This window comes from Mustela erminea, chromosome 2 (assembly GCF_009829155.1).
Source record: "Mustela erminea isolate mMusErm1 chromosome 2, mMusErm1.Pri, whole genome shotgun sequence".
Classification (NCBI taxonomy): domain Eukaryota; kingdom Metazoa; phylum Chordata; class Mammalia; order Carnivora; family Mustelidae; genus Mustela; species Mustela erminea.
The window spans coordinates 20,057,596-20,076,655 of NC_045615.1; the positions used below are offsets into that span (position 1 = coordinate 20,057,596).

The 19,060-nt window shown below is 37.6% G+C and overlaps 1 protein-coding gene and 1 long non-coding RNA gene across 10 annotated transcripts in view; one reads left to right on the forward strand and one right to left on the reverse strand.

Annotated features, from left to right (window-relative positions):
* The window catches only part of SLC10A7 (solute carrier family 10 member 7), a 256,897-nt gene that overhangs the window by 133,383 nt on the left and 104,454 nt on the right, over window positions 1–19,060 (reverse strand). For 2 of the 9 annotated variants that reach the window (XM_032332456.1, XM_032332455.1), the window contains exon 6: window positions 10,884–10,963. The exons of the other annotated variants lie outside the window; for them this stretch is intronic. In XM_032332456.1, coding sequence (XP_032188347.1) covers window positions 10,884–10,963 — 80 coding nt within the window. The remainder of the gene's footprint in view (window positions 1–10,883; window positions 10,964–19,060) is intronic. 9 annotated transcript variants of the gene reach the window in all.
* LOC116584318 lies at window positions 10,443–16,240 on the forward strand. The gene is made up of 3 exons (XR_004283156.1): window positions 10,443–10,872; window positions 12,105–12,225; window positions 15,980–16,240. It is a non-coding gene; the product is annotated as an uncharacterized LOC116584318 (long non-coding RNA).

Genomic DNA, 19,060 nt, shown 5'->3' on the forward strand with positions numbered 1-19,060 from the left:
TGCAGTGAATTCCATAGTAAATAAAATCTGAATAGGAAATATATGTAGTGTGTCTTTAGGGAAAGGCAATTCTTAGTGCACATCTGACTCTATACTGGAACCTACCTGAGAAAGCAATTTACTCAGAGCACTTTCTGAAAACTCAGTTCTCTATAGATTTCAGAGTAGGCTACATAGCTCTCAAGTCCAATTTCAAAGTATAAACACATTTAAAATCACAAAGAAATATTGCAGATAATTACAGTAAAATTGCTTCAAATACCCACAGAAGATCTATCTCAATTAATACAGCTAATCCTGAGCCACCCACACGCCCCATACTCTTCTTTTTTACCTTTCTGTAACAAAGTGGTTACTGAACATGGCCAAAGATGTAAGGCAGCTTGCCATTAAAAAAAAAAAAAAAAATTTTTTTTCAAGAAGTGCAAATCATAAATTGTAAAGGCCTATTATACTAGATGAGCATTTATAAGTACAGCAAGACAAAAGTCTATAACTTTATTTTTAACAATACCTATTTAGAGAGCTTATAGAGCCCACCATGTACAAATACAATAAATATGAACAAATGAAAATATGGAGGACCTGCAGAAGATTCAAAGACATCATCCTTCTAAGTCCCTTTTCTTATCCACAGAATCACATTCCCCCATATTCTTATTCATAAGAATAAAATGAATAATCTCTATTTTTCAAAAGCCATGCCTTATTAGATATACTTGAACTTTGTTCAGCTATCAGAAATGTTTAAAAGACATCATGTTCTCTGATCAACAGTTCTACTTCTTCCATGAAGCCCTACCTGACCATTTCTATCTTCCCCCAAATCTGAGTTCTCACTCCTTGTTACCATGTCACCTGTCCCTCATTTACATACTTCCCTATTAAAGCACACAATTTCTACTTCCTTAAATTTCATATATTTATGTACACATGTATCTCTTTTTAAAGTAGAAGCTCGGGGCACCTGGGTGGCTCGGTAGGTTAAGCCTCTGCCTTCGGCTCAGGTCATGATCCCAGGGTCCTGGGATAGAGCCCCACATCGGGCTCTCTGCTTGGCGGGGAGCCTGCTTCCCCCTCTCTCTCTGCTTGCCTGTCTGCCTGCTTGTGATCTTTCTCTCTCTGTCAAATAAATAAATAAAATCTTTTAAAAAAATAAATAAATAAAATAAAGCAGAAGCTCAATCAGGGTAGGTTTTTCATCTGATTAAATTTTGTACCTCCTTTCCCATAATAGCACTTGTCATAATGAATGCACATAAGAGATAGAACAATTCACTCCACAAATAAATAAACATGGCTGTCTGTGAGTGATGTGGAGTCAGGTGCTAATATATTTTTGCCCCCAACAATACTAATGGCAGATATGCTCTCTGGTGCTAACATGTAATAAGTGAAAAACCAAAAATAACGAGAGTATATAAAATGCACAGCACAAATTTCTTATTACAAGAGGGTTTCTACTTTGGTTATTCAATATTTCAATGTATTTTTTAACTGCTAAGGCCCCCCTATTTGTAGATAATTATGTATGCAATTCATTTTTCTTTGCTCAATTTGGACTTTACAGAACTTAACATTCATAAAAATCAGTATGATATCCTTATAAAAGTAAGCCACATTGGCCCTTGAATTAAAGCCACTAGTCATTCTTCTCTGATTATAGGTCAACCTACAAAGTTTTTTCTCTCCACATACTTCCAATATTATTCCTTCTTCTTTCTAGCCCACCTGCTACATAATCATGTCTATCTGAGGAGAATCAATGAGCTAAATAGCTGTGATATCATTGGATATCTTCTTCCCCACCCTAAACACCCTGATTAGTTCAATTCTTTGGCCACAAAGAGAGATCATTATGTTAAATTTTAAGTGAGGAGATAACTAATTTGGCCAAAGCAACTCAAGGGGCTTAGAATATTGAAAGAAACAAAGATATTGGTGGAAAAGCCAATTTCAATGGAAGGAACATATTTAAATAAAAATTTTCCCTCCAGTGATGGACATTTTACCAAAAGCTTTAAATAAAATGCATTATTTCATGCATTATGGTATGAAAGTCAAAGCTCATGAAAGTAGAAAAGGTTGATAGTTTCAGATTACATTACTCTAAATAAAGAAGGAATTGTTGCTGACATCACCTTAAATATATTGCAAATTGACATGTTTTTAACGGAATTATAGTTGTGTGGCACAAGTCAAAATCAAATTTAGTTCAATCAGCTGCAGCATATTTTTAAAAAATAAAAACATATTAGGGATACAAATATATGAAAAGGCCTTTATCAACCTTGCTCTTTATGTGCCCAATTTTTAAATTCCTACTTATTTGCAAGCAAAAAATATGTACATTGGTGAAATTGTGGGATTATATATTCATAAAAAGAGTTATTTCAAACACACACACAAATTCCTGACCATTGCTTCCTCAAAAGTTAACTGAAAAAAGGCAGGGAGGGGCCTGCTCCTTTAGAATTCAGTACTACAAGTTTAAACCCATACAAGGAAAAGTCACCAAGATTTAAACATAAATAACAAAGGGAAAATGAGAAAAAGAAATATGAGAATTAAGTCAAACACTCTATAAACTGAATTCAGACTCTAGGATTTTACAGGACATTAATCTAATATATGTCAAATTAGATTTTCAAATTCCATAATATTTGATTTCTTTTCTAAAACTGGTTTACTCTTAATCCCAGAAGTTTTTCTTTCAAAGATAAAGTACAATTCTAAGTGAGATTTCTATTCAACTAGGAGCTCTACTGTTGATTTTTAAAGTATTTATGAATCATATTTATGATTTTATCCTCCCTAAACATTACTTTTGACTTTAATAAAGTTTAGACTCATGTAAGAACTCAAAGATGGTTTAATGTGGATTAAATAATACTCATTTAAAAACAGGACCACTGGTACACTATTTGTCAACTAAAATAATGTCAGAAAAGTTTTTAGACATCTGAGAATTTCTTCCAACTTCAACTACAAAGCAACAAAGAAGTCATCCAGGAAATTCAATGTAAGATAGATCTGCTTTCGAAACACAGTCCCAAAAACATATACAATTGACCACAGGTAACTCTTCTGTCTTTGCCATGGGACTATAAGCTTTAGTTGGAAAACAGCATGACTATGCTCCAGTCTTCAGTGCCTGAAGAATCTGCACAGCACAAGAGTCCAGGATTTTCAGCAATTGGACAGCTTGACCATTCCTTTACACCCTGCTTAATAGAGCCTCTCAGTAATACCACTCATGAACTTCAAGTCAGAAAAGGACATCACTCAACAGGGGTCCTTCAGGATGGCCAGTCCACTCATCCTAAGTGATATTGAAACCACTGAAGTCTGTAGGTTGGCTCAAAAGCAAATAAAAGACTGCAGTAAGGCATGGATGTTTGTAGTCCTTGTATAGAGAGTAGATCTGGGGTACCATCAAAACAGGGCAGTTGAAGAAACACCTTTAAGAATTCTCTGGAGTATAATTTAACAATACAAAATAAAAGTGGAAACTAAAGATGGAAAAAAAAAAAAACTGGATAAAGCAATAACAGAAGAAGTTGTTCATTTTGGCCAGAGACTCTGGGGACTAGAGTTTAAGCAGAGTTAGCTCTTCGGGCAGTGCAGATGCATAAATGTCACAAGTGTTCAAAGTGTTATTGACAGAGCATTGTTATTGTCTGCAACATCATACTGCAGAACACAGGAGCTATTCTCCTAGTAGCACCTTGAAATTTCAGGAAGCATGTGAATATGTGTGTACATGAGCAAATACCTGGGAATGATTACCTCTTCTTCTACACCCTCAATTTAAAAAAAAAAAAAAAGACTCTATTCTCTGCTGGAAAAAAGATAGATATATCTCTTTACATAATATGATATTTATTTTGGCAATGAAATAGCATTTAGGATATAAGGAAGAGCCTTGTGAAAAAAGGTTGTGTGAACCACACTAATGTCATTTTAGACAAATCTGCCATGATGACTATTCTGTGACCTGAAACCTTCATGGCAAAGACCCTCTTCCTGCTCAATCCCTAACTACTTTTTTCCTTTTGTTTACCATATCCTTAAGCACATCCTTGGCTCATAATGTCCTTAATCTTCCCTGGAGATATAACTTGACATGTACCTACTCTTAAAGATTGTCCTCTTGAGTGGTCCCTCAGTATTCCCAGTCTCTAGAGCTATAAAAATAGGTCCTAAGGGAGGTGGGATGATGGAGATCTACTCGTCTTATAACCACCCAATACAGGCTTCTGTCCATAAATCCCCTTAATAAACCATTTCTCATCAAGCTAGAATTGCTGGCCTTTCTCTTTGGTCTTATGGCTCCTTCAGCCTTTGGAGATCATTCAGCATACACCTTCCTTTCATGGAACAAAAGTAATAGTTACATATAATTATACACACACACACACACACACACACACACAATGAATATGTGGCATCCATTAAAACTTAAATATTTTATTTCTGTTTAAAGTACAGTAAGAGAAGAAGTATCAAAAAGATTCTTTATCACAAAAGAAGTCGAAGAAGACAAATTAAGATCAAACCACAATGAGATACCACCTCACACCAGTCAGAATGGCTAAAATTAACAAGTCAGGAAATGACAGATGCTGGTGCACCTGAATGTTTATAGCAGCAATGTGCACAATAGCCAAACTATGGAAAGAACCTAGATGTCCATCAACAGATGAATGGATAAAGAAGATGTGGTATATATATACAATGGAATACTATGCAGCCATCAAAAGAAATGAGATCTTGCCATTTGCGACGACGTGGATGGAACTAGAGGGTATTATGCTTAGTGAAATAAGTCAATCGGAGAAAGACAACTATCATATGATCTCCTTGATATGAGGAAGTGGAGATGCAACATGGGGGGTTTGGGGGTAGGAAAAGAATAAATGAAACAAGATGGGATCGGGAGGGAGATAAACCATAAGAGACTCTTAATCTCACAAAACAAACAGGGTTGCCAGCGGAAGGGAGGTAGGGAGAGGGTGGTGGGGTTATGGACATTGGGGAGGGTATGTGCCATACGGTGAGTGCTGTGAAGTGTGTAAACGTGGTGATTCACAGACCTGTACCCCTGGGGCTAATAATACATTATATGTTAATTTAAAAAGTTAAAAAAAAAAAATCAGAAACTCCAAAGGAGAATCTATACAAAATTACACTGTTCATAACAGCAGTGGAACATTTGTTTTAAGAAAAGTAGACAAGCTTTGGACCAGTAATCAAGAAGCCCTTTGATTTGATATAATAAGAAACAGCTTTATGGACCACAGCATGCTAGAATTAATCTTCTTCAGAAAAGAATGTCTGGGTGATGTCAAAAGACAAGATGCGGGGGCGCCTGGATGGCTCAGTGGGTTAAGCCTCTGCCTTTGGCCCAGGTCATGATCCCAGGGTCCTGGGATTGAGTGCCACATCGGGCTCTCTGCACAGCAGGGAGCCTGCTTCCCGCCCCCACCCCCACCTGCCTCTCTGCCTACTTGTGATCTCTGTCTGTCAAATAAACAAATAAAATCTTTAAAACAAACAAACAAACAAACAAAAGACAAGAGGGATAATTATGACTTTGTAAAATTTGTTCAGAGAAAGTATTGGGGAGGTACTTATGGAAGGCCATTGAAGAGGGGGGCATTTCAGGTGACATCTGTGTGACAAGAAGGAGCCAATCCAGTGAAGCCCAGAATGTTCCAGACAGAAGGGAGGACTAGTGCAAAGGTACTAAGGAAAAACAGCCTTGATGTGTTTGAGGAGAGAAACTTTGTATTGCTGGAGTGTGCTGAGTATGCGGTGTGGTATTGGGTGGAGACAAGGATGATAGGGCTAGCTAACAGGACGCTGTGGGTTGGGATAATGAAGCCATACATTTTCTTCTAAGAGCAACAGGAGACACCAGATGTTTTAAAACTAGGGAAAAGTCAGGAGAGAGTATGATAATACAACGTGAGGTTTATATTCTAAAAAGATGACTTTAGCTGATGAGTGAAGTCAGAATTTTAGGGAAATCAGAATAGAAGCAGGCAAGACTGATTAGGGAATAATTTATAGGGTGGGAGACAAGAAATGATGGCATCTGGTATTTGAGTAGTGACAGTGAAGATGAAGAGAAGTTGATGAACTCAAGATATATTTTGAAAGTAGATCCTGTGGGATTTACTGATAAGTTAGATATGGGGAGAGGGAGATGGTGAAAGAAATCCAGAAATAGTCTTATATTCAAATAATGAGTAGAGCCATTTACTGAAGTGAGAAAAACTGAGGGAGACGCAATCTAAGGATGGGAAGGGAGATCAAGAATTCTATTTTGTGGGCACCTGGGTAGCTCAGTGGGTTAAAGCCTCTGCCTTTGGCTCGGGTCATGGTCTCAGGGTCCTGAGATCAAGCCCCGAGTCAGGCTCTCTGTTTAGTGGGGAACCTGTTTCCCTTCCTCTCTCTCTGCCTCTCTGCCTATTTGTGATCTGTCAAATAAATAACCTGTCAAATAAATTTAACAAATAAAAAATTTTAAAAAAAGAATTCTATTTTGCATACAATAAATTTGAGACTTTTATTAGATATCCAAGATGAGACATCAAATAGGCCTTTTGGTATATATGAGTCTGGCATTTAGGGAAGAAGTTAGATTTAAAGATATCAGTTTGGTAGCTGATGAATTTTGATGTTACATAAAACCATGGAATTGGGGGCTCCTGGATGGCTCAGTTGGTTGAGCGTCCAACTCTTGATTTTGGTCCAGGTCATGATCTCAGGGTCAAGAGATCAAACCCCATGTTGGGCTCCATATTGAACGTGGAGTCTGCTTGAGATTCTCTCTCCCTCCCTCTCTCTCTCTGCCCTATGCCTCCCCCCCAAAAAAAACCAAAACAATACAAAACAACCATGGAATTGGATGAACTTTCCTAGGGAGTTACTGTAAACAGAGAAAAGACCAGGACCCATGACCAAGCACTGAGACACTCTAACATTTAGAAGTTAAGCAGAGCAAAGAACCCACACAGGAAACTGCAAAGGGGTGGTTGGCAAAGTAGATGGAATCCCAGGAGAGAGAGGTATCACAGAAATGAAGAAGAAAACATGTTTTAAAGAGGGGGTGATCAATTGTGTCTACTACTCCCAAGTGTTTGAGCAAGACAAGAACAAAGAAACCATCACTGGTTTTGGACAGATGGAGATGACTGGTAACCTTGACAAGAACTGAATTAAGTTCTTAGTAGTGTGGGGGAGATTTGATTAGAGCATACTAAGGAGGCATAGTGCTATAAGGGCTGAAGACTGAAACAGCTGTTTCAAAAACCACAGGTAATAACATCCTCAATGAGGAAAAATTGAGAGCTTTTCCCATAAGGTCAGGAACACTACAGAGATTTCTGCTCTCACCACATGTACTTAACATAGTACTAGAAGTCCTAGTCATGGCAATCAGACAACAAAAAGAAATAAAAGGCATCCAGATCAGCAAGGAAGAAGTCAAACTCACTGTCTGCAGATGATATGACACTCTACATAGAAAACCTAGAAGACTCCATCAAAACACTGCTAGAACTGAAAAATTCAGTAAAGTCACAGGATACCAAATCAATGGACGAAATGTGTTGCATTTCTTTACACCAATAATGAAGAAGCAGAAAGAAATAAAGGAATCAATTCCATTTATAGTTGCACCAAAAATATTAAGATATCTAGGAATAAACCTAACCAAAGAGGTGAAAGACCTGTAGTCCGAAAACCAGAAAACACTGATGAAAGAAACTGAAGATGACACAAAGAAATGGAAAAACTTCCTATGCTCATGGATTGGAAAAGCAAATATTGTTAAATGTCTATACTTTCCAAAGCAATCTAAACATTTAATGCAATTCCTATCAAAATATCACCAGCATTTTTCACAGATTTAAAAGAAATAATCCTAAAATTCATATGGAACCACAAAAAGATCCCAAATAGCCAAAGCAACCTTGAAAAAGAAAAGCAAAGCTGGAGGCATCATAATTCAGACTTCAAGTTATATTACAAACTGAAATAACCAAAACATATGGAACTGGCACAAACTTAGACACATGGACCAGAAGCACCTGGATGGCTCAGTAGTTAAGTGTCTGACTCTTATTTTGGCTCAGGTCATCATCTCAGGGTCGTGGGATCAAGCCCCACACTGGGCTCTGTGCTCAGCATGGAGTCTGCTTATCCCTCTCCCTCTGCTCCTTCTCCTGCTCTCTCTCTCTCAAATGAATAAATAAAATCTTTTAAAAAAAACAGAAACACAAATCAATAAAACAGAAGAGAAAATCCTAAAATTAACCCAGAACTATATGGTCAAATAATCTTTAACAAAGCAGTAAAGCACATCCAATGGAAAAAAGACAGTCTCTTTAACAAATGATGCTGGGAAAACTGGACAGCAACATGCAAAAGAATGAAACTGGATCACTTTCTTAAACCATACACAAAAATAAATTCAAAATGTAGTAAAGACCTTAATGTGAGACCTGAAATCATAAAAATCCTAGAAGAGAACACAGGCAGTTCCTTCTTTGACATTGGCCATAGCAACTTCTTTCTAAATATGCCTCCTGAGGCAAGGAAAACAAAAGCAACAATAAACTATTGGGACTACATCAAAAGAAAAAAGCTTCTGCATAGGGAAGGAAACAATCAATGAAACCAATAGGCAATCTACAAGGGGAGAAGATATTTATAAAGGACATATCTGATGAAGTGTTGGTATCCAAAATATATAAAGAGCTTACAAAACTCAATACCCAAAAAACAAATAACCTAATTTAAAAATGGGAAGAAGACAGGAATAGACATTTTCCAAAGAAGACATACAGTTGGCCAACGGACACATGTAAAGATGCTCAATATCACTTATCATCAGGGAAATGCAAATGATAACTACAATGAGATATCACCTCATACCTGTCAGAATGGCTAAAATCAATAACACAAGAAAAAACAGGTGTTAATGAGGATGCAGAGAAAGGGGAACCCTTTTGCACTGTTGATGGGAATGCAAACTGGAGCAGCCACTCTGGAAAACAGTATGGAGGTTGCTCAAAAAATTAAAAATAGAACTACCCTATAATCTACTAATCACACTGCTGGGTATTTACCCAAAGAATACAAAAATACTAACTCAAAGGGATCCATGAAATTTACAGCAGCATTTTATCTACAATAGGCAATGCTACCAAGAATTACCACAGAATATTACTGAGCCATAGAAAAGAATGAAATCTTTCCATTTGCATGACATGGATGAAGTTGGATATTATGCTAAGGCAAATAAGTCAGTCCACTCACATGTAGAATTTAAGAAACCAAACAAATGAGAAAAGGAAAAAAAAAAGAGAAGGAGGGAGAGAGGAAAAAGGCAAGAGGGAGCGGTAAACCAAGAAACTCTTAACTACAGAGAACAAACTGATGGTTACCAGAGCGTGGGTGGGTGGAGGGGTGTGTGAAAGAGGTAACGAGGATTAAGGAGTGCATCTGTGATGAGCACCGGGTGATGTACGGAAGTGTGGAACCACTATATTGTACACCTGAAACTAATATTACACTATACATTAACTAACTGGAATTTAAATAAAAACTTAAGAAAACTGTTTGTTTGGAAGGAGAGCAGTGAAATGGGGCACCGGCCAGAAGGGGAGTGGGAAGACTGTAACTATGCGGTCCAGCAGAGGCACACACTCAATCCTAGTCTGGTTTCGAGGCTTAGTATTAATATCTGGGATAGAAAGCAAAATTTTGAGGGGGTTATTTTGAGTCACTGATACAATCAATACTTACTGAAACATTTACTGAACACCTACTAGATGCAAAGCACAGTGGTAGGAATCAGAATAGAACTAAGGATATGGGCTCAGATTTTCAGCACTTGAACTCTTGCTAGAGAGCAGAACACTAATCGTAAAAAAAAAAAAAAAAATTTGTGGAATTTGGTTCCAAGAAAACCAAAATAGTAGGCTAAGCGTCAGGTCCCACTGGACTTACTGGAGTTCACATCTGACTGATGTGATAACAGAGAGACGGAGGGACAGGTTGTCAATAAGAACTCCTACTTTCCACACACATATATGTTACCAGTCTGGCCTTGCACATACATATTTTTTCTTTAGTTTTTTTCAACAGGAAGTTTGTACCATTTGACCACCTTTACTTACTTCACCCACAAAGAAGACAAAAGAAACAGAAATAAATTAACATGTAATAAAAATTGCATAAAATGTATGTTGACAGGGAATATATATTTATGCATAAAGTGTAAAGAAGTTGAGCAACAAGAAAAACACCCCCAAAAGAACAAAGAATATACGAAGCCATCAATGAAAGGAAAGAAATCACAAGCACTGAATGGCCCCAGGACTCAGAATAGCTAAAATTGGGTTGCTGAGTAACAAATCAGAGAGAAGCATCAGACAGTCATTCAGCCATGATCAATCAGTACTTTTCCTACAGATCACAAGCTACTCAGTAGCAAAGAGTAAAAGTCTTCAGGCTAGAAAGACCTGTTCAATATTCCTCACTTCCACTGGCTACTGGTCCCCTAGGAACCTTCAGTGTTCTGGCAATCCCCTCCTCTGCCCTGTGCTCTACTCCCATCTCCCCCCGCCCTCACACTGGGATCACCATCTGGCCCGGTTCATCTTCTGGATGATGATGGATGACTTACAGAAATAAAGGCAAAAGTCAGATACACGGAGGGAAGCCAAATAAGAACAAAAGGACAGGGATGGAGTCCTTTTCCTCCAGCCCTGTATTAATAAGCTTTGTATTTCTTTATGCCCAAGGGACCTACATGAATACTTCTGTGAGAGAAGGAAGAAAGAATGGAGTGAGAAGGTAACACTTACTGCATGCCTCTTACATGCCAGAAATTGTGCTTAGGCTTCTCATGTTTCCATGTTTGTTCCTGACAACAATCCTGAGTTGCCTACGGATGAGGAAACCATGACAAAAAAAGAAAAAAAAAGATGAGGATTTTTATCCCAATGTACACAGCCAGAGAGAAACAGAACTGGAGACTGAAACCAGGTCTGTGAACTCTAAATATAGTCTCTTCTCATTATAAATAAACACCAAGGGGTTGGTTACCTATGTTTACAATACATTAATTCAAGAAGAAATTACATAAAATTAGTAAGCAAAAAAATACATGAATGCAGTGAATTTGCAATTTGGGGTGCTCTGAATTTGCACTTTTTGTTGAGACTGCAAAGGTCAACTAAGCTAAAAACTATCTCAAAATAAACTTTCTGAAACATTTTTAGAAACTAGATTAAAGGGTATAATTAAGTGCTATGTAGACCTGTCAGGAATGGAATAAAAATTTACATCTGTACAACCACTATAAAAGAAGGATAAACACACACTTATAATCATTATCTTCAGAACTGAGAGTAAGTTACAGCCATGCTAAACCAGTAACATGTCAGTGCGTATTTCCTGCCTCTACACCACCAGAGTAAAAAAAACCTGCTTAATTGGGAAACTATCTGCGTAATGATACTACCATCTACCATCAAATCCACAGTCCCATCCAAAATTTCACCAATTTTCCCAATCTTTTTCTAATCTAAAATAATGTTTCACAGTTAATTGTCATGTCTCTTTATCTGGAACAATTCCCTATTTTTTCCTTGCCTGCCATAATCTTGGTATTTCTGAAGAGTAAGGCCACTTCTTTCACAGAGAGTCTGGGTTTGTGTGTGCTGTTCTCATGGTTAAGTTCAGGTTACACATTTTTGATAGGAACACCACAGAAATGATGCTCTACCCTTCAGTTATCACATCAGGAGGCAAGGATGGCCATCTTCCCCTTTACTGGGGATATTCACTTTGACCGCTTGGTTGAGGTGGTGTCTTCCAGCTCTCTTCTTGGTGAAATTACTATTTTCCCTTTGTAATTAAAATATTTTGAGAATACTAGTTGCCAAAGTGAAATACTTTGAGAATACTAGTTGGCCAGTGCAAGTCCCTTCAAGCTTCTGACATCTTCTGACATGTCCTCATCACTTTTGAACACTAATTATATTTAATTTACTTATTTCCCCATGTGTCCTGTATATAACCAGCCCGCTGCCACTGTCAGCTCTGACTACCTCCTCGGTCTTACACACCTCCCAGGACCCAGTCCCAGTCACCTCCTCAGTCATGGACCCATAAGCCACCCAACTCCAGCTGCATCAAGGGGAGGTAAGGGAACCAAAATTATTTTTAAAGAAAAGATAAGGAATTGAAGGGGAAGAGGACAGGAAGAGGACAGGAAGAAGAACAACTCAGCTTCAATATTCCTGACTTAGAGAAGTCAGCTGTCAGGCTAATTATTGTTTTTGCAAAGTTGCCTTTTCTCTGTGGTTAGTTTGAAAATACTCTCTTTGAGCACAATGTGTAGTAGTTAAGAGTACAGACTTGGGAAGTAGATTATCTGGACTCAAATCTGAGCTTGGCCATGTACTAGCTGAGTAATCTTGGGAAGATTTAGTAACTTCTCTCTGTGCCTTACTTTCCTCTTAAAAAAAAAAAAAAATGGAGACAATAGCAACTATCTATAATTGAGTGTGTGAGCGTGTGCATGTGTATGTGTGTACATGCTTGTGTGCATATATCTCACTTAGGAGATTACCTGGCACAAAGTAACCAGTATGCAAGGGTTTGCCATTACTATTAGTGGTAGCTGCAACTGTAGTTGTTTCTGTTGTATCAAAGTTTTATTCTGATACACAGGGGTGGATTTATTCATTCTTATCCTGCTTGGGGGTTGGTGAACTTCTCCAATTTAGGAATTCATGTTTTGCTAATTCTGAAAAATTCTTGGCTACTCTCTTTATTCTCTCTGAAATTCTTGTCTGGAACTGGTTGTTATATTAATTTCTATGCTCAGAGTTTCTGGCCCCATGAAAATGGTATAGATTCTTACTCTCCAACCATCCTTAGCACAGGCTTGGAGTGCCATTTTTCACAGGAGACTCATTTTCTTCCATTCAACTCTCAGCCTAAGACAACACTATCACTTATCACGGCCAACGGGAAGAGTTTTTCTCATACTCTTTTCACTGAGAGGGCATTTTTCAGATTCCCACGTTTACTTGACAGTCTCAGGTCTAGCTCACCTCTTGGAATATGCCCAAACTGCATTTCATGTAAGTCTGTATGGCGATTTAGTACCTACAAAGGTATGCAGCATTCTCATGCGTACCACTCAGGCTTTTGATAATTGTCTTTTTAACACAAATTCCTAGAAGTGCAACTGATCCACCAAGAACAGGGTAAATAACATGGTGGTTTTTGTTGTGGAATCTGGAGTTAGAAAGATACAAGTTCATATCTTGACTTCATCACTTAATAGCTGTTATCATCAAACTCTTTTTAGTTCTGGTTTCCTCATTTATAATACAAGACTAATAACAGTTATTGAAAATAAAAAATACAATACAGGCTAAGTGTCTGGCACAGCACCAAGTCCATGGTAGCTTTGATAGATGCTATTATTGTTGTTATTATTCTAAGTATTTCCAGTTTTGATCCACATTGTGAAACTGCCATCTATAGAGATCATATCTTATTTATAGACCTACCAAGAGTGTGTATTTCTAAGTCTTTCCATTCTTGTCCATCAGTCGATCTTGTTAAACTTTGCTGATTTCACAGATGGAAAATATCTCACTCTTATTTGCACTGATATGATCATCAGTTTATTTTATAATTTTATTGCTCATCCATGTTTATTCCTCTGTGAATGTCCAGCTTAAGATCTTTGCTCATTTTTCCTTCGGTATATGTCTTTGCTTCCTCTTCATCTATAAGAACTGTTTATATATTAAAGATAAAAATATCCTCATCTATATTTTGCTTCTTTGTTAGAGTGAACTTCAGATATGAAAGCACTTCCCTTATAAAGGATGAATTCACCATCAGAATAAACTGAAGAGGGGCGCCTGGGTGGCTCAGATGGTTAAGCATCTGCATTTGTCTCACCCCCAGGTCCTGAGATCAAGCCCTATGTTGAACTACCAGCTAAGCAGGGAGTCAACTTCTTTCTCTCCCTCTGCCTCTCCCCCTGCTTGTGCTCTCTTTGTCCCTCTCTCTCTCTCAAATGACTAAATAAAAATTGAACAACAACAACAACAAAAAAGAATAAATTACAGATGTAATCTTTACTGATATGCTGTAGTAATTTTGGTTATTACTAGTCTTGTTTGCCAACTTCAGTGATAACAGCTTAGGGGTTATCTTTCTAGATCAGATCCCATCTTGCCCAAATCTTGCAAAAGTCTGTTTCTAAAGGATGTCCTAGAGAACATGAAAAAAATAAGAGACTATGTGTAGCATAATATTTAGAATTATTTAAGATCTGTTCAGAGTTTATGGGCAGATTTGCTATGACTTAGTTTCTCATTGGTTCTGTAATAAATTCACCAAAAAACCCTTTAAAATTACTTTCCTGCCTGTGTTAAGTACCTCTTACTTGTTATGTTTTGGGAGTTTTAAGAATGCCCTTTCCTCTTTCTGTTTCCAGATCCACCATCTTGGTCCATGTTCACCTTATATGCACCATTCATGATTTGATAGATTTCTACTTTACTGGCCAAAGAGTCCTCATCTTTCACTTTGTCCTCATATGTCAATTCCTTTTCTCTCCGTCCTACTCCTCTGATCATTTTGTAATGAATTGGTAACCACAATAATGAAATTTACCGAGAAAACTGAATTTTGAGATGCTGCCATAACTAATGGAGTCAGAGAAATGATGAAAAGGGCTTTAATGAGGTTTGAAATATGGTTGGAATATTACAGATAGAAAATCAATTTGGAAAATGCTGTCAGCTTCATCCACAGGGGAAAAATTATTTAAACACACACATCTAAAGGACAGAAATAAGTTTGAAGGCAATGAAGGACTGACAATTGTTTTATAATAGAGAAAGCTCACGTTTTCTTTATCTACCTACATCAAACTATCTACCCGTCTATCTCTCTATCACTCTATCTATCATCTATCACTACTTTGCTATGATTAAAAGTCTAACTTCATAAATATCTAAAAACCTTGGGTACTCAAATTCTGCAAAAACTAGTAAACAATTAAGTATCTGACAAATGTAAGTATTTGCCCTTAATGCTAAACAAACTTGGAGGAAGAAGAAGGTTTTATGACTTCTTAGCAATACCACTAACAAAAACAATGTATAATTAGGGTCACTGCATACAATGGGTTTTATCTTCCTCAAGAAAAAACTAAATTTTGTGGCCTCAGGACTGGTGAATATTTGGGAGAAAAGTGTATCTTTTGTTGTTTTTTATTTTTATTTTTTCAATTTTATTTATTTATTTATTTATTTATTTATTTATTTATTTATTTTCAGTGTTCCAGAATTCATTGGTTATGCACCACAGCCAGTGCTCCATGCAATACGTGCCCTCCATAATACCCACCATCAGAAAGTGTATCTTTTCCATAAAGCCACTTAGGGTATATATTTCATATACTGTAAAACTTCATACATCAAAGAGAAATTACTATTTAAACAGATTATCAGGTTATAGAACAATTAGAAGCTACAGTTCTCTTAAAATAACTCTAATGAGACCTGAAAAACTGCTTCAAGTCTGTATTATTTAAACATTCGGCATATTCTGTTCTTAATCTTTGAAAATTAGATGAAAGTTATGGCCCTTCTCTCTAGAAAAATCCATATACAATTATAGAATATATTTTAATATAAATTTTCAGAACTTACTAGGATCCCAAGCCTCCAGGCTCAAAAACTATTATTCTAGAGGAAATATCGTTTTTGAGACTATCACTAAATGCCTAATATATGAACTAATATCCCTTTTCTACCTTAGGCACTCCACCCTATTTATTTTGGAGCACAGAAGTGTTAAAGTTTCCCACCACTATCACTAAATGCCTAATATATGAACTAATATCCCTTTTCTACCTTAGGCACTCCACCCTATTTATTTTGGAGCACAGAAGTGTTAAAGTTTCCCACCTTCATCTAGAAGCTCTTCATCCACGCTTTGCAGAGTAAAGCCTTGACAACTCCTGGAACTTATTGCCAATGCAGCTCCTACCAGATCTCCACTCTCTACTATGGAGGGGAGCAAGAGGAGTGTCTCAACCAACTATACTCAAGATCTCATGATGTGCCAGAGCACCCTTAGCAATATGACACATTAGAAGACAACAACCACCGATCTGCGTGGTGCCTGGTTTCTAAGGTTCTTCTTCTTCTTTTTTTTTTTTTTAAGGTTTATATATATATATATATATATATATATTATTCACTCATTTGACAGAGAGCTCACAAGCAGGCAGAGAGGCAGGCAGAGAGAGAGAGGAAGAGAAGCAGGCCCCTGCTGAGCAGAGAGCCCAACGTGGGGCTCCATCCCAGGACTCTGGGATCATGACCCGAGCCAAAGGCAGAGGCTTTAACCCACTGAGCTTTAACCCAGGCGCCCCTCTAAGGTTCTTCTTCACAAGCTGACAACGCAACTCTGGTTTCTCACATGTAAACTGGATTCATTTTGGTGATGGACTATTTTCCACCCCCTTGCTTTCCCTCTATCAACTACCGGATAGCCTAAAATATGCAGAAGTCAGACTACCACAGTGAGGCTAACTAAGTATGCCTGCAAAAAGAAGTCAACTTTCCAGCTCCCAGCCTCTTTCAGATTATATAATAATTTCACTATTAAAGGTGGGGGGGGTGATTTCTGAGAGCAACAGATCCATATTTATTCAAATCCAAATACAGCATATTTTGAGCTCAAACAATTTTTTTTTTTTTTTTTTTTGTAAGCAAACAGCTACCGGGCCAAATTCTATGAATTGCCTACCCAATAGCCATACCCATCTTCTTACAGCTAACAAAGCCGGCTTTCTTTGGGGCAACAGTATGTCCAACCTAAGATATGACTCACAACTAATCCACTAGTCAATTCCAACTCATATGAGCCTTAAATGTACCACAGATACACAAGATATTGATTCCCCCTAACCCTCAGGGCAAATGGGCAGGGCTTGGAGCAGCAGCATTCTCTTCACTCCCATCATGTATAACAAATGTTATCTTTCCTTTGTGTGCCAAGAAGGGAAAAAGGTCAAGAAGCAAAGGAGAATTCTGTTCCCTTTGGTAGACACTCAACCTGTCTCCTTTCCTTACAGCTAGCAGTAACCCTCTGGTTCATTTCTAGTCAATGAATTATTAGAGAAATTCTGCTGAAAGCCTCTTGTGAATGCATGTCTTACTTATTAAAAGGGCAAGAATGAAAGGAAAGCTTTCTAGCAATGCTCTTCTCCTTCCATCACACCTTGAACAAGGACACAATGCCACAAGGACATAGTAGTCACCTTGCTACTAAGATGGCAAGAAAGTATGAAGGTAAAAGACTGACAGCTAAGTAGAGCAGAGCATAGAGATGGAAAGAGTTTGGAACTTGTTTATACTGTTGAACATCACAGGATCAGCAACTGTCTACTTCCCATCTTCTTATCAATGGGGTAAAGTAAAATGTCTGTATTCCTTAAAGTTGACTGAGGCATACTCGTGGATGGGACACTTCAAGTCCTTTTTTTTTTCCCCTCTGAAGCATCCTCTATTTCTCACTTGGTAGGAATATCAGCTCTTCTGCTCCTCCCAGTTATCTACTGCCTTATCATCTATTAATGCCTTCACCATTTTGAGTCACCATTTTGAGTCTGACTTGCATGATGCCAGGTTCAATGCTATTAATTTCTATTGTATACTTTATAGCTCAGAACTTCAAGTCTCCCAGAAATTTTAGTACATTATGGCAATACTGTATGTAATTCTGCAGCTATGAGGAAATTCTTAGTGCCACTACAGATTCTTACACTCAGGATGTATTAGTTTGCTTCGGATGCCATAACAAAATACCACAGACTGGGTGGCTTAAACAACAGAAACTTATTTTCTACATATCGGAGGCTGGAAGTCTGATACCAAGGTGCCAACAGACTTAGTGTCTGCAGGGACCTCTTTCTTTGGTTCACAGAAATTGGCCTTCTCATTGTAACCTCACTAGCCTTTCCTCTGAGTAAGTGAGCACCTCTCGTGTCTCCTTCTCTAATTATAAATAAACCAGGTCTATCGGATTAGGGCCCAATCCTTGGGGTCTCATTTAACCTTAATTATTTCCTTAAAGACCCTAGCTCCCAAAAGAGTTACACTGGAGTTTAGGACTTCAACAAAATGAGCTTTGGGAGGGACACGATACATTCCATAATTCAGGGCTTGGGTTAAAAAATAACAAACTCTAAAACTCTGAACCAACAACCTGGGAGCAAATATCTTTTCATACATTCTGAAAGATAATTTAACTAATTCTTTTCTGATATATGGGACACAGAGAAACGAAAGTTTAAGTGGGTACGTATAGGCAAAAGCTCAGGAATATTCAGGTACTCTCAATCTATCTATGAACCAAAAACATCAACCAGTGCTTCTCAATAAATGAAAAGCACACTCCAAAAATGCAACTTTGGAAATCTTTTTAAAAAAGTAAGTGCAATAACGCTCTTGTTCCCAAATAGGAAAAATGTGTTTAAAAAGAGTATATTAACAAAAATGCCACATTTGTCAAACTCAAAGCACTACATGATGTATGATTCAATTTATGCAGTGTTCTGAAAAAGTCAAAATTACGGGGACAGAAAACAGATCAGTAGTTGCCAGGGGCTGGGAGGGTGGGTGGAGGCAATGTCTCCAAAGGAGCACAGGGAAACTTTAGGGGTGATGGAATGTTCTACATCTTGATTATGGTGCTATGTACATGACTATAAGCATTTGTCAAAACTCATAGAACTGCAACCTAAAAAGAATGAATTTTACTATATGTAAAACATACCTTAATTTTTTAATGGGAGAAAATGGCCCATTTGGGGACTGATGTGAAACCAAAGGGTTATTCGTGCTCCGTTAATCTACACTGTGGTAACCAATCAAGAACTCTAGCAATAAAGCAGTCACCCACATACTATGCAAAATTTTAAGCTATAAAA